General features: G+C 40.3%; 1 protein-coding gene across 5 annotated transcripts in view; it reads right to left on the reverse strand.

Moving 5' to 3' along the window:
* Positions 1 to 11,545: 11,545 nt before the first annotated feature.
* Positions 11,546 to 15,638, reverse strand: part of atf7ip2 (activating transcription factor 7 interacting protein 2) — a 186,575-nt gene continuing 182,482 nt past the window's right edge. For all 5 annotated transcript variants that reach the window (XM_068056399.1, XM_068056397.1, XM_068056401.1 and 2 more), the window contains one exon: positions 11,546 to 14,545. In XM_068056399.1, coding sequence (XP_067912500.1) covers positions 14,138 to 14,545 — 408 coding nt within the window. In that variant the 3' untranslated portion in view covers positions 11,546 to 14,137. The remainder of the gene's footprint in view (positions 14,546 to 15,638) is intronic.

Raw genomic sequence — 15,638 nt, forward strand, 5'->3', positions numbered from 1 at the left:
TTGAATGTAATAAAGTACCTGCCTAGCAAATCACTGAAAGGATTGTTATCTATAAGGGTCCAACAAATATTTAGACAGTATACAGAGAAACATATCCAGCTTGCCTGTATGCCAATCCTCTCAACTCTAATGGTCAAATAAGAGACTTATTCAGCATCCAATACATTAATTAGTATGTGTATATATTTAAATCATCCTGCTGTCGAAGCATTTCAGAAAATCCAGCCTATCATAATGTGCATACATTTTTGGGCACATTACAACAGTGAGTACAGTTATTTTAATTGGATTTAGAAGTTGTGACGTTGCAAAATTTGTATTTTAAATACAAGTCCAGTCTTATGGTCTACAATTCTTATGAGAAAGATGTTCAGGCCTTATTACAGAAAATACATTGAAGGGCAACCAAACACAGGAGGTGGTGGTGTAGTGGTAATGTCACTGGACTAGAAATGGAGGTCCAGCCTAATGTCCTGGGGGCACAAACAAGAAATGCTGGAAATACTCAGCAGGTCTGGCAGCATCTGTGGAGAAAGAAGCAGAGTTAATGTTTCAGGTTATTGACCCTTCATCAGAACTGGCAGATATTAGAAATGTAAAAGGTTTTAAGCAAGTAAAGTGGGGGTGGGGAAAGAGATAACAAAAGAGGTTTTGATAGGACAGGGTCACAGAGAATAACTGACCAGATGGTCATGGAGCAAAGGCAAATGGTATCTTAATGGTGTGCTGAAAGACAAAGCATTAGTACAGAGAGGGCATTAATGGACATAAAAATGAGCAGCCCTGGCCCAAAGCCCAAACATGAAAAAAGTGGGTAGGCACAGTAGAAACAAGCTAAACAAACTGAAATAAAATAAACACATAAAAAATAACTAAATAAAAATAAAAAGGGGGGCCCCATCATGCTCTAAAATTATTGAACTCAATGTTCAGTCTGGCAGCCTGTAGCGTGCCTAATCGGTAAATGAGATGCTGTTCCTCGAGCTTGCGCTGATGTTCACTGGAACACTGCAGCAATCCCAGGACAGAGATGTGAGCATGAGAGCAGGGGGGAGTGTTAAAATGGCCAGCAACCGGAAGCTCGGGGTTATGCTTTTGGACTGAGCGGAGGTGTTCTGCAAAGTGATCACCCAGTCTGTATTTGGTCTCACCAATATAGAGGAGACCACATTGTGAGCAGTGAATACAGTATACTAAATTGAAAGTACAAATAAATCGCTGCTTCACCTGAAGGGAGTGTTTGGCGCCTTGGCTAGTGAGGAGAGAGGAGATAAATGGGCAGGTACACCACCTGTGATTTCAGGGGAAGGTGCTATAGGAAGGGGATGAGGTGTTGGGGTAATGGAGGAGTGGACCAGGGTGTCATGGAGGAAATTATCTCTTTGGAATACTGACTGGAAAGGAGGGGAAGACGCGCTTGGTAGTAGCATCATGCTGGAGATGGCGGAGGATGATCCTTTGGATGTGGAGGTTGGTGGGGTGGAAAGTGAGGACAAGGGGAACCCTGTTGCAGTTCTGGGAGGGGTAGAGTTAGAGGAAACTGGCTGCACACAGTTGAGGGTCCTGTCAACCACAGTGGGGGGAATCCTCGATTGAGGAAAAAGGAAGACCTATCAGAAGCACTGTCATGGAAGGTAGCATCATCAGAGCAGATGCGTCAGAGATGGAGAAACTGGGAGAATGGAATGGAGTCCTTCCAGGTGGCAGGGTGTGAAGAAGTGTAGGCGAGGTAGCTGTGGGAGTTGGTGGGCTTGTAATGAATATTAGTAGACAGCCTATCCCCAGAGATGGAGACGGAGAAGTCGAGGAAGGGAAGGGTTCACTGAATTATTGTGTTCAATAATTTCAGAGCATGACGGGCCCCCCTTATTTTTATTTTGTTTTTCTTTTTTTGTGTGTTTATTTTATTTCAGTTTGTTTAGTTTGTTGCTACAGTGCCTACCCACTTTTTTTTGTTTGTGCTTGGGGCTAGGCTGCTCTCTCTGTCCATTAACACCCTCTCTGTACTAATGCTTTGTCTTTCAGCACACCATTAACATAATGTTTGCCTTTGCTCCATGACCTTCTGGTCAGTTATTCTCTGTGACCCTGTGCTATCAACACCTCTTTTGTTATCTCTTGCCCCACCCCTGCTTTACTTGCTTAAAACCTTTTAAATTTCTAATATCTGCCAGTTCTGATGAAGGGTCACTGACCTGAAACTTAAACTCTGCTTCTCTCTGCACTGATGCTGCCACACCTGCTGAGTACTTCCAGCATTTCTTGTTTGTGTTTCAGATTTCAAGCAGCTGCAGTATTTTGCTTTTATTTAAATATCCTGGGGACACAGATTCAAATCCCACTATGGCAGCTGGTGGAATTTAAGTTCAATTAATTAATAAATCTGGATTTGAAAGCTGGTCTCAGTAATAGTTTCATAGTTATCACCATCAGTGATTGTTGTAAAATCTCATCTGGTTCATTAATTCCTTTTAGGGAAGAAAATCTGCTGTTCTTACCTGATCTGGCCTACGTGTGACTCCACCTACAGCAATGTGATTGACTCTTAACTGCCCTCTGAAATGGCCTAGCAAGCCACTCAGTTGTCAAGGGCAAATAGGGATGGGCAACAAATGCTAGCCTTGCCAGCCCATGAAAGAAAAAGCATACATAACACCTGAATTTTGGGGACAACTCCCTATATTCCTGAACTTTTTTCCTTCAATATTTATCCAATTCCCTTTTGAAGGCTACTATTGAATCTGTATCCACTCCCCCATGAGCCAGAGCACTCCAAATCTCAACCACTCATTGAAAAAGGTTTCCTCCTGTCATCTCTGGAGGTCACAGATTTAAGTAATTGGCAAAAGAACCAGTTACTGACCCTTCAGCCACTGGAAACAGTTTCTTTATTTACTCTGTCAAGTCTCCCCTTACCCTTCTCTAAGGAGAACAACCCTAGCCTTTCCAGTCTATCCATGAAACTAATGCCTTATCCCTGGAAGTATTCGATTAAATCTCTTTGGTACTTTCTCCAAAGCCTTCCTAAAGTGTGTTCTCCAGAATTGAATTAAAGACAGTAATCTGGGATCTTCACTTACATTATGGCAGATGATCAGAATACTTGAGGCAATTTCTGGTGATGATGAACATCTAGAATCTAGGTTCTAGAATTCTGTTGGATGTCTCCTACTGAAAGTTCAGCAGGAGACTGAAAGGCCTTGGAGAAACTAAACAGATGAGAATGGCTGTTAAAGCCATTTCTCTGGGGGTGATGCCTGTTTCCTGTCAGATTGACTAGACACTTATGTAGCCAGGCACACATTGATATTGATCAGCATGCAGCCTGAGCGACAGCAATTGCCTGATTGCACTGACTTGATTATGACTGCCCAGTTAAGTTTCTGGTGAATGATGACCGCCACCCAGATATTGATGGTGTTGGTTTAGCAATTCAAGTGCTATTGAAGGTTAGGGGAGCTGGTTCACTTTCTTTTGGTGATGTTCATTTTGTAACATTTGTGATGCAAATGTTACCTGCTACTTGTCAGCCCAAGCCTGAATATTACACAGAGCATTTTGTAGCTTGGTATGGTTTGTTTCATTTTTAGAGTAGTTGCGAATGGAGCCAAGCACTGTAGAATTGTCAAGGGAACAAGCCCACTCCTGACTTTATGGTGAAGGGATGGTCTTTGAAGCATTTGAAGACAGCTTATTCAGGATGCTTCCTTGAAGTACTCCTCTGTCAATATCCTGGGGTCATGATGATTGACACCCCATAGCAACGTTTGTTAGTTATGGCTTCAGCCATGGTTTTCCTTTTGACACCTAATGATTTCTGGTTTGCTCAGGCTCCTTGGGGTTGTACTTGATTTGAATCATCTAATTGAAGGCAGCTATTTTCTCCTGCTGGCGATTTAGCTCTCGCACCCGTGTCTCAACTGAGGCTCCGAGGAGATCTGGAGTCAAGTGGCTCCAGTGGAAATCAAACTAAGCATCAGTGAATTGATGAGTTGGTATCTCTTGATAGCACCATTGAGGACACATTCCATCACTTTTGTAATTATTGAGAGGAAGTTGATCGGGGAGTGTTTGTCCAGCTTAGATTCTTTCCTACTTCTTGATGCATGGACCTCGGATATATTCAGATTGTTGGATAGATGCTGGTCCCAGAGCAGCACTGGAATAGCTTGGGTTGGACTGGTAAGAGGACAAGGAGTTCTAATGTGCAGGTTTTAAGCACTACATCTGTGATGTTGTCAGCACCCTCTGTGCCCAGTGCATTCAGTCACTTCTTAACATTATATGGAACAAACTGAATTGGCTGGACATTGGCATTTGATAGGTGAGAACCTTGAGAAGGAACTGCATAGAATCATTCACTTGATATTTTTGTCTGAAGACATATGCAAACACTTCAGGCTCATATTTTGCACTAACATGATGTGCATGCCATTGTTCAGGTTGTGGATGTTCATGGAGCCTCCTCTTGGTAATTGCCTGGCTGTCCAGCCACTATTCTTTACTGGACATAATAGGTCTGGAGAGCCTTTGCTCTTATCTGTTAACTGTAGGACCACTTAACTGGCTATACTTGTTGCTCTTTTTTATGCAGATGATACTGTGTTTAAGTTTCACTAAGATAAACCTTGTTGCTGATAAAAGTGTAAGTGATGTACTGGGCCATGAAGCACACCAAATCTGCTGCTGGCATCCCACAGAATTTCATGCATTCCCATTTAAGGGCTGCTTGATCTGTCCCACTCAGCACACTAGGAGTGCTGCACCACACGATGTAGTGCCCTTGCAGCGCAGACTTTTGTCTTCACAAGGACTTGAGAAGTGGCTACTCCTGCCAATGGTATTGTAGACAGCTATGTCTATGACATCTCAGGTGGTGAGGACCAAGTCAAGAAGGTTACTCTCATGTTGGTTCCTTTACTATTGGCCCAGGCTGGTAGCTGTGTTTTTCAGGACTTTCCCAGCCTGGTCAGGGATGCTATCACTGAGCCACCCTTAGTCCAGATTAAATTCTGCGCATTGTTGTCCTCAGTTCTTCCTTCCAAGTGGATTCAACAATTACTCAATTCTTTGACTCAGTGGTAGTATTCTGGTCTTTGAATTAAGAAGAATGTGGGTGCAAGCCACACTGCGAGACTTATGTATATAATCTAGACTGACACTTCAGCTCCATAGAGAGAATACTGCACTCCGAAATACAATCTTTCAGTGGAGACGTTAAACTGAGACCCTGGTTGCCTACTCGGGTAGATACAAAGATTCCATGGCACAATTTGAAGAGTAGTAAAGGAATTCTCCTAGTATTTTGACCCAACACTTGTCCCTCAAACACCATCACTTAAAAAGATTGGTTCTAAAATGTAGCTGTTTACATTGGGGGTCCTGCTCTTATGGCCAGAGACTAGAGAATCCCCATGTAATTTGTCCTAATTGAGGTTATCTTGGTACTTAACTGTCCCACTCCTTCAACCACCAATTTCCAGTCAGTTGCTTTCTTTATGTTGCAATTATTACAACAAAGGATCTTATTACAATAGTGGATCTAAGTAAGTTTCACCTAGATATACTGTATCAGTGTCTCATTGGCTCAGACACTGGATTCAGGCTAAGGTACGAACCTTCGTAGATATGAAGAATGTTTGGAAACTGTAGAAAAGTCCAGACAAAATTCTTGTACTGGACTATGAAAAGTTTAAGACCATATTGATCCTGGTTTACAAAATACTAGTTTATAGGAATTAAATACCAACAAAATCAAAGCTCAATGGCCTATAAAATAACGAACACTATCTGAACGAGTACATATTCACTTACCTTATTTTAATTACGTTTTTCAGTTGACACTTTGGTTTAACTGGTCATCAAGCCATTTTTGAAAGATGCTGGTTGACTCTGTGCCTTTCTACGTACGTATTATACACAACACTTCTAATTTCTGCAGCATCACAGCAATTCAGCAAGGCGTCTACATGCAAACGGAAAAGTAACTTTAATCTTTACAAGGTGTCATGCTTGTGTATGGAAAAATTATGAACTATATAAGTATATTGTGTAATGAAGCAGGGTTAATAAGCAATGTCAGAGTAAAAGATCCACTGGGAAATAGTGATCATTATACCAATGAATTTCATGTTAAGTTTGAAACTGACATATTTCAATCACAAACAAGAATCTTAAACTTAAACAAAGCCAATTACGAAGGTATGAGGGGAGAATGGGCAAAGGTTAATTGGGTAAATAGACTGGAAGGCATGGCGTTAAATGAACAGTGGGGAAACTTAAAGAAACAACTCAAAGATTCAACAAAAGTACATTCAGTTCAAAAACTCATCAAGAAAGACCAATCTGTGACTCACTCAGGAAGTTAAGGAGTGTATGAGACTAAAAGAAGAGGGTTACAATGTTGCAAAAAATAGTAGAAAGATTGGGAATGTTTTAGAAACCAGCAAAGGGCCACCAAAAAGTTGATAAAAAGGGAAAAGACAGAATGAGTAAACTAGCCAGCAATATAAAAACAGATTGTAAGAGGTTTTATAAGTACATAAAAAGGAAGAGAGTAGCTAAAGTAGAGGTTGGTCCCTTAGAGGCAGAGACAGGAGAAATCATGATGAGGAATGAGGAAATGGCAGAGGCAATGAACAAATATTTTGTGCCTCTCTTCACAGAAGACACAGGTTCCATACCATAAATTGGAAGAAACCTAGGGGCTAAAATAAGTGAGGAAATTAAGGAGAGTGATATCAGCCGAGGAAAAGCACTAGAGAAACTTGAGGGACTAAAATCTGACAAGTCTACAGGACCAGATGGCCTACATCCTAGTGTTCTAAAAGAGATAGCTGCAGAGATAGTGGATGCGCTGGCTATGATTTTCCAGAATTCCTTAGATTCAGGAATGGTCCCGTCAGATTGGAAGATGGCAAATGTTACACTCCTTTTCAAGAAAGGAGGCAGAGAGAAAATAGGGAAACACAGCCTAACATCAGTCATTGGGAAGATGCTGGAAACTATTATTAAAGAAGTCTTAACATTGCACTTGGAAAAGCATAGTATGATTAGAACAAGTCAACATAGTTTTACTAAAGGGAGATCCTGTTTGACAAATGTATTAGTGTTCGTTGAGAATGTAACTAGTAGGGTAGATAAAGGGGAACCAGTAGATGTAGTATATCTGGATTTTCAAAAGGCATTTGATAAAGTGCCACATAAAAGATTAATAGGCAAGATAAGGGCTTATAGTGTTGGGGTAATATATTACTGTGGATAGAGGATTAGTTAACCGACAGGAAGTAGAGAGTGGGCATAAATGGGGCATTTTCAAGTTGGCAGGCAGTGAATAGTTGTCAAGGATCAGTGCTGGGGCCTCAGCTATTTACAATCTATATTAATGACTTGGATGAAGAGACAGAGAGTAACGAATCTAAGTTTGCTGATGATACAAAGCTCGGTGGAAAGATAAGCTGTGGGGAGGATGTAGAAAGGCTGCAAAGAGATATAGGCAGGTTAAGTGAGTGGGAAATAAGATGGCAAATGGAGTATAATGTAGGGAAGTATGAAGTCGTTCACTTTTTCCGTTAAAAATAGAAAAGCAGAATTTTTTTTTTAACAGGGGTGGCGTAGTGGTTAGCACCGCAGCCTCACAGCTCCAGTGACCCGGGTTCGGTTCTGGGTAGTGCCTGTGCAGAGTTTGCAAGTTCTCCCTGTAACTGCGTGGGGTTTCCGCCAGGTGCATCAGTTTCCTCCCACAGCCAAAGACTTGCAGGTTGATAGGTAAATTGGCCATTGTAAATTGCCCCTAGTGTAGGTAGGTGGTAGGAGAATTGAGGGAAGGTGGGATGTGGTAGGGAATATGGGATTGATGTAGGATTAGTATAAATGGCTGGTTGATGGTCGGCACAGACTCGGTGGGCTGAAGGGCCTGTTTCAGAGCTGTATCTATGACTCCAGGTGTGAAACTGGTAAGTGTTGATTTTCAGACAGACTTGGGGGTACTCGTACAAGGAATGCACAAAGTTAACATGCAGGTGCAGCAGGTTATTAAGACAGCAGATGGCATGTTGGCCTTCAATGCAAGGGGACTGGCATACAGGAATAAATAAGTCTTACTAAAATTGTATAGGGCTTTGGTGAGACCGCACGTGGAATACTGTGAGCAATTGTGGTCTCCACATTTAAGAAAAGATATACTGCACTGGAGGCAGTGCAGCAAAGTTTTACTAAATTGGTCCCTGGGATGAGGGGGTTGTCCTATGATGAGAGGCTGAGTAAATTGGGCCTATATTCTCTGGAGTTGAGAAGAATATGAGGCGATCTAATTGAGACATACAAGATTCTGAAAGGGCTTGATAGGGTAGAAGCTGATTGTTTCCGCTGTTCAGGGAATCTAGAACACGGGGGCACAGTCTCAGGTTAAGGGGCCAATCATTCAGGACTGAGATGAGGAAAAATTACTACATTCAAAGGGTTGTGAATCTTTGGAATTCTCTACCCCAGAGGGTTGTGGATACTCCATCATTGAATACATTGAAACCTAGGATTTTTGATCTCACAGGGAATCAAGGGATATGGGGAGTGGGTAGGAAAGTGGAATTGAAGCTCAAGATCAGCCATGATCGTACTGAATGGTGGAGCAGGCTCGATGGGCCATATGGTCTACTTCTACTGCTATTTCTTGTGAACTTATGAATCAAACCCAAAACGGACACTTTTCCTGAAAAACAAGATGGAGTCGAGAGGTCAGGTGACGTTATCCTGTACTGCCAATGCAATTGGAAACTACAAGAACCCCGAGTCAATCTTCATGTTTGGACCAGCCTTGGAGAAGGCATTAAAATGTAAATAGCCCATTCTGTGTAAATGGCTACCTCTCCATCAAATTGGCTTAACAATGACATGGCAAACATGGTGTCTCCAAATTCAAACTCAAATGAATCTGTGTGAAAAACTTCACTGTCAAAATGGAAATTAATATGGGTGACACCCAGACACCATTGTCTACCATTTATGAGGACAATTGTAAAGAGAAACCATGGTCACAAGACAGAAACCAGGCATCTGATAAGGAGCTTAATAAAAGTATCTTCTGGGCAGACAGAAAGCCAGAAAGTGAGCAAAAGAGACAGATTCCATCTGCTCCAGCCAAAGAAGAAAGACCCTGCCTAGGAACACCATCTTTAAACTACAAGTAGGCAGTGACTGGAAGGGGCCTTGAACTCCATACATTAAAATGTGTCCGAGATACAACAAAACAAAGTCTGCAACAACACATTCGTCCTCCTGAAACTTTCCAAGTTTTGTCTTCAGTGACCCAGAATAAAGGAAAACAGGCCTTTACTGTTTTTAAATCTTCCCCCCCACCCCCACCCCGGGAAGAATGCCAAGTTTACAGTGAACTCTTTTAAAAACCATAAACCTAAATGCATGCATGCTATCTTTTAATTCCTATCTTTTCTTGTGTATGTGTATGTCTACTCATGCATTTTCACACATGCACACACAAGATGGAAGGTAGCATGCGATTAAGAGACTGACTGTTGTAAAGTGAATTCACTTTGAAAACTTCTTGGTTTTCTGGGAGAAATTTTTAACAGCGTTGCAGGCCTGAATGTTCCTCATCTTGGAATTGAAGTGTTGCAGACTTCTTTGGTTAAAACTCAGTCCAAAGTTGGTGGTAGAAGTCCTGGTTCAATTTCTCAGATGGGCGTTTTCAAGGTCACCTTGCAATCTCTCTGCCTTAGTAGTTTAAAGATGGTGCTGGCAGGGCTCCTTGATTAGCTGGATTGATCTTGCAGCTTCTCTAACTGGAATGGCTTTCTGTCTCCCTCTCTGAGAAGTTACTTCTTTTACAGTAAAAACTTAGCAGGTCTTGGTTTCAGTCAGGTAACTCGACACTCTCCCTCGGGTGTTCATACAATGTCCCAGGATGTGGGGGCCATTGTTAAATAATGGCATCTGAATGTGGTCCATTTTGATAAATACATGCAATTTCACATCTATTACCTTGGCTTTGGAGTCAGTCTGTCTCCAAGAGCTTTGCTAGCCCAATGTTTGATGATTGGAGTCGTTTGACATGTAAAACAGCCCATTCCATGCTATGTGCCTCCTCAAGGCGATTCCAGATGTTAATAGTGGTCCTGTCTTCAACACACAAACATATTGATTGACAGTACAGGAGGGGATCACCTGACCTTTCCCTCCATGTTACTGGGTAGCAAAGTGTCCATTTTCTTGTAGGTTAATTCAACAGTTTATTTTTATTGCATAATTCTAGTTCATTTCCTATTTCATCACTGTTCCCTCCATGAGCATGACATTCTTTAAACATTTGAGAAAACCTGTCCTTTGTTTGTTGACCAGTAAAACACTCAGGGGTTAAAACACATTTCTAATAAACACACTGGCTTTGGTCAGTTGAGAGGAGAGAAAGGGAAACCATCGCCTTCATTTCCCACCTGTCCAAAACAAAGGCAATTTCACCTAAAATGACACGGTGTCAGAATATTTATACCATAAAATTCTTATGCTGTGTAACCTTGTTACATCTTGTGTACATTCAATACTGCAGTTAATAAACAATCAGAAAATCAAAGGAACATTGTATTGTTATGAAATCAAAGGCTTTAATGGACTCACATAATTAATCCATACAGTATTTATTTTGTTGTCCCATTTGATACAATTTTGGGCCTTTACAATTTTTGGCACATGATGGGTCAGCCTTTGCTCTGTGCTAGCATTACTGCCTCAGAGTCAGATGGTTCAAGTTCCATCCCAGAGACTTGAGCCTCTGTGCAGAACCAAGAGTGCTGCAATGTTAGAGGTACTGTCTCTCAGATGAGAGAACAGACTAAGGTCATGGCTACCCTCTGTTAATGTAAAATGTCCCATGTCACTATTTAAATAACTGGCCAACATCTGTCTCTCGACCAAGACTAGTGGTCATTTATCTCTGCTGTTTGAGGGGCTTAGCTATTTGGAAATTGGATGACAGCGAGTAGACTTCCAAGAGGATTTCATTTGTTGTCAAGTGGAAAATCACGAGGACGTGCAAGGTATTATGACTGCAAGTTTGTTCACTGTTTCTTTCTCTATGGCTGCAACAAAGACAGTACCAATGATACTATTTTGTTTATAGCTGAAGAATCTGCTGGAAGCAAAACCACAGTTTATCTCAAATATTGCTGGTCTTTCTAGATTAGCAAATGAATACAGTATTAATTGGAGTTCCAAAATCTGGAACTTTGCAAAGAAAGCAACTCAACTTTTATAAATCTCTACCTAGTTGAAAGATGAGGTGGGATTTACCCAATTATTCTGATTTCTGAAAAATGCTTCATGCCACCCATCTTCCTGATGGATCAAGACTTGAACTCCTTCTCCTAGCCAAAATGGTGAGCGTTAAAACTGTAGCAGAGGAAACAAGTAGAATTATATTTGTTCTATGGGTGTGATTAGCAGTTCCACTACCCATAATCATTCACATTTGTAAAAACATAAATGAGAAAAATTCACATGTGCTATGTAAAATTTACCAACTATAGAGAAAAAAAGGAATAAGCCCTCCAATTTTCTTGTGGTATATATTACTTTATTCAAGGTACATGGTGCATAACTGAAAAGCACAGTCACTTTGTTAATGTGGATTCTAATGGTGGAATCAAAGTTCTAGAAGACTAAAATATGAGGAATTCCTGAGCCATATTGCCTATGTTATGTTAAACATACAAATTGAGAATATTTAAATAAAATTGGTATTTCCTCAGTTCTTTGGTTTAAAATAAAATTGCCTTCTATTCACCAGTGTATTCATACAAAACAAAAAAAAAATGCCAAATATATTCCTTTACAACTGCTAACTATAACATACTACAATCTGTGGGATACACCTAAAGTATAGTCAGAGAAGCAGACTTAAGTCACTTGGCCACAGACTGATTGTAGCACCACTGGTAATTAAACACATCATGACTAATTTAACACTCTTAGGTCTTTGGTTACACATTTATTTTTTCCATTTGTAGATTATAGTAACCTGGGGAATTGTGTGACACATAAATAAAGACAATTTTAACATATTATAGAATGAGTTGCAATGCAAGGCACAATTTTAACTCTAATAATCTCTACGCTTAGAAACCTTTGATTCTGAACAGTTGTTTGGAACATTTTTCATGATCCCTTTGCGTTTCCATGCAAGACACAGGCTGTAAGGTATAATTTGGACCAACAGTTTGAAAAAGAGAATTGGATTGATATTTGCAAAATAAATTAAAGCAACTGCCAAACTTGCATTCTGCAACCGACTCCTATAGTTGCACAATTCATGCGATGTTTGACTAACAATTAAGTTTATGTTAGATAATACACACAACTTACAGGCCAAAAATTTTTAATCTTTCTAGATTCATTTGTGATGTGAGGCAAATAAAAAGTTCAATTATCTCATTTTCCATGAGTGAAAAAAGTTTCCACCACTGATTCTTCACTAGTGTAATACATTTCCCTTATAAAAAGTAGGAAATATATGGGCTACATTCCACCCATAACAGCTAAAGGATGGAAAAGTTGCCCCTAAATCACTTTCAATCAAGCCTTACCAGGTCAGTTTCCAATTCATAGGCTCTGTTGTGACACTGACATGTCTCACACCTAAGCCAATTTACTGAACTGTGCAGCTCCTCAAATGGGCTTCATGATGTCTTCACCCATTTATCATTTATCTCAATCTGTATATATAATCTCATTAAAAGTCCTGTGTCCAGAATAGCCACATGCTGAGTTTTTGATTTGATTATCTTCATAAAATTTCAATCTGTGTTAAAGTAGATGAACAGCCTTTAAAAAGATTCAGTTACTAGATGTTTTCAAACTGAGTTTACTATATATGTAGCATGTCTGCAAAGGTATAGGTCACACAGTACAACCTGATTACTTTCCCTACATATTCCAAACAGTTAGGTTTAATTAAAATTAAGAAAATAATTTTACTAGCCTTTTTGATCGAAGTGATATTTGTCATTGCTATTCATAACAGATGGATGTTAATGTTCAGATGGGACTTCTTCCATGTTCATTTCAACACAGTACAGGTAAAGCCTAATTTGTTTCCCCTCTACAGTATTCAGAAGTTTCAGATGGCATTAATTTTAATACCTAAAATTTAGTTGAAAGTTTTTTTTGTGCCATGCAATAAAAAAAAGTGAATTTTACATTTTTATAAATTTCACTGATGCCATAGCTTTAAGGCTGCAAGCATTCTCTTTTCTTACAACTTAGATTTTAAATTTCAAATGTGCATGGAGCACAAGAAAGCACCAACAAATTACACGATAAATGGAATGCAAAATGGATTTTTGAGCTCACCATTTCCCATACACTAAAGTGCAAATCTCAATGACGGAGACACAACAAGCCAGGGGCTTGTCTTCGTGGGTTGTGCGGGGTGGGGAAGAGAGGGGAAACATTGGGAAAAATTGGCAGGAGAAACCCATAGGGTTTGATGATTGCATGTTGATGATCAGCATATCATTGCCAGAGGGCTGAAAGCAGATCATCTGCCCTCACAGTTGCAGATGGAGCAAGACACAGGGAGATCAAAAGGAAGGAGAAAAAATATAAATACCTTCACTGAATTTGACTGTTGATCAAAGAAACACAATTACGAATAATTAGTAAGTCACAAGTTGAAAAGGGAAATATTCTCTAGTATTTTCGTACTCTTCAACATATGCATATGACTTAGAAAAGGGCTAACTAAAGTAACTGTAACACTTAACTAAGAACTGGAAACTACATTTCAAGGTCAAATTGTGAAATGAACACTTTTTAAATACAGCACGGTGCTTAAGAGCCACTCCTGATATTTGAATTTAGTTCTATTCAAAAGTGAATACCACAATGGCTTTTATCTAAACAGAATGACCTATTTACTAATTTTTTCATAAGCTTAAGACTTGGAACCGGACCAAGATCTTCTCAGAAATCAAGTATTAATCTTACTAGAATGATTGTCACAGTAAGCTAACATTACAGTATTATTGCATTGCATAATCAATAGTCTACAAATGAAGACCACAGTTTAAACAAGACTTTATAATGCAACAATTAATGTCTGATAATATAAATTTATTCTATATAGTATTTAGGATTCTAGTAAACAAATAGTTTGGGGTTCACAAAAAGGGCCAAAACGCCCATAAATATCCTTTGCTCTAACTGTAAAATAATATTTGTTTCCAAGTACAAACTGAGTCAAAGTACAAGCCATTGGAAGAGGAAGGGCTTTTATTTCTCCAATTATTTTCCATTGTGATGGGCACTTCAAATTGGGGTCTTCATGGTATGCATACAACTGGTAACAGTGTACTGGGGCACATGTCTGGCTAACATCTGTGACATTCCAGGAGAGTGCGATTCCTTTTGGTTTTCTCACTTGTGCCAGATTTAATTCAGGCTTCTGGGGAGGACTTGTATTATCAGCTTCAGTAGGTAGATCTGATGTTGTCGGTGTCTCAGGTAGTAGAGCAGGATGTACAGATTTAATGGATACCTACACAATATGGAATTATAAAGTGATGACCTCATTTATAAACTTACTTGTACACAGTACTGCAATCATGCCAGTCTTTGAAAATATGGAATATTATACTTTACATTAATTTTTAAAGCAACAAAACATTATTCTCATGCCTTTTAGTTTCCTTAGAGTATTATACATTATTTTCCAACTGAAGGGGTGATCCAGTGCTTGTCTTGTTTGGAGAGTACCAAGAATTAGAAGCTAAATTAAAGAACAGGACCTCAATCTTTGAATTATTACCCCAGCCACATGTAAATTAACTTAGGGATAAGCAGATTAAGGAGATAGACATGTGGCTGAAGGAGGCACTTACCATCTGGGAGAGCAGCGGATCTGTGGGAAGAACATGGAGCGAGGAGCAGATAAATAGAGCCTGAGGATCTCGGCCTACAGCACTTACCTTCTGGGACAGCAGCGGACAGGAGCGGACCTGCGGGAAGAACACGGAGCGAGGAGCGGATAAAGAGAGCCCAAAGATCGCGGCCGAGAGCACTTACCGTCTGGGAGAGAAGCGCACCTGCGGGAAGAACACGGAACAAGGAGCGGATAAATAGAGCCCGAGAATCGTGGCCTAGAGCATTTACCGTCTGGGAGAGGAGTGGAGAGGAGTCCAGGCACGTTGAAATTTGAAAACAAAGTGAGCAGTGACATCACAGGAAAGCTGCAAGGTGATTGGTTGGTGAGTAACTGCTGTTAGGGAATAACTCTAAATAGCTGGGTTAGTAACTAAAGTAAAGAGAAAGGTATGGTCTACAGTTTTTTTTAAACATAGAATTTTTTTTTAGGGACTCAAGGTCCCTAGTGTAAATAATCTCTAATTTTTGAGTAATTTAAGGGAGTACATTAAGGGTAAGTCATGGCAGGACAGCTCGGCAGCGTGGAGTGCTCCTCCTGTGCAATGTGGGAAGTCAGGGACACTTCCAGTGTCCAGGGCGAACACGTGTGCAAGAAGTGTCTCCAACTGCAGCTACTCGAAATCCGCGTTTTGGATCTGGAGCGGTGGCTGGGGACACTGTGGAGCATCCGCGAGGCTGAGATCATCGTGGATAGCACGTACAGGGAG

This window comes from Heterodontus francisci, chromosome 24 (genome assembly GCF_036365525.1).
Source record: "Heterodontus francisci isolate sHetFra1 chromosome 24, sHetFra1.hap1, whole genome shotgun sequence".
Lineage (NCBI taxonomy): Eukaryota > Metazoa > Chordata > Chondrichthyes > Heterodontiformes > Heterodontidae > Heterodontus > Heterodontus francisci.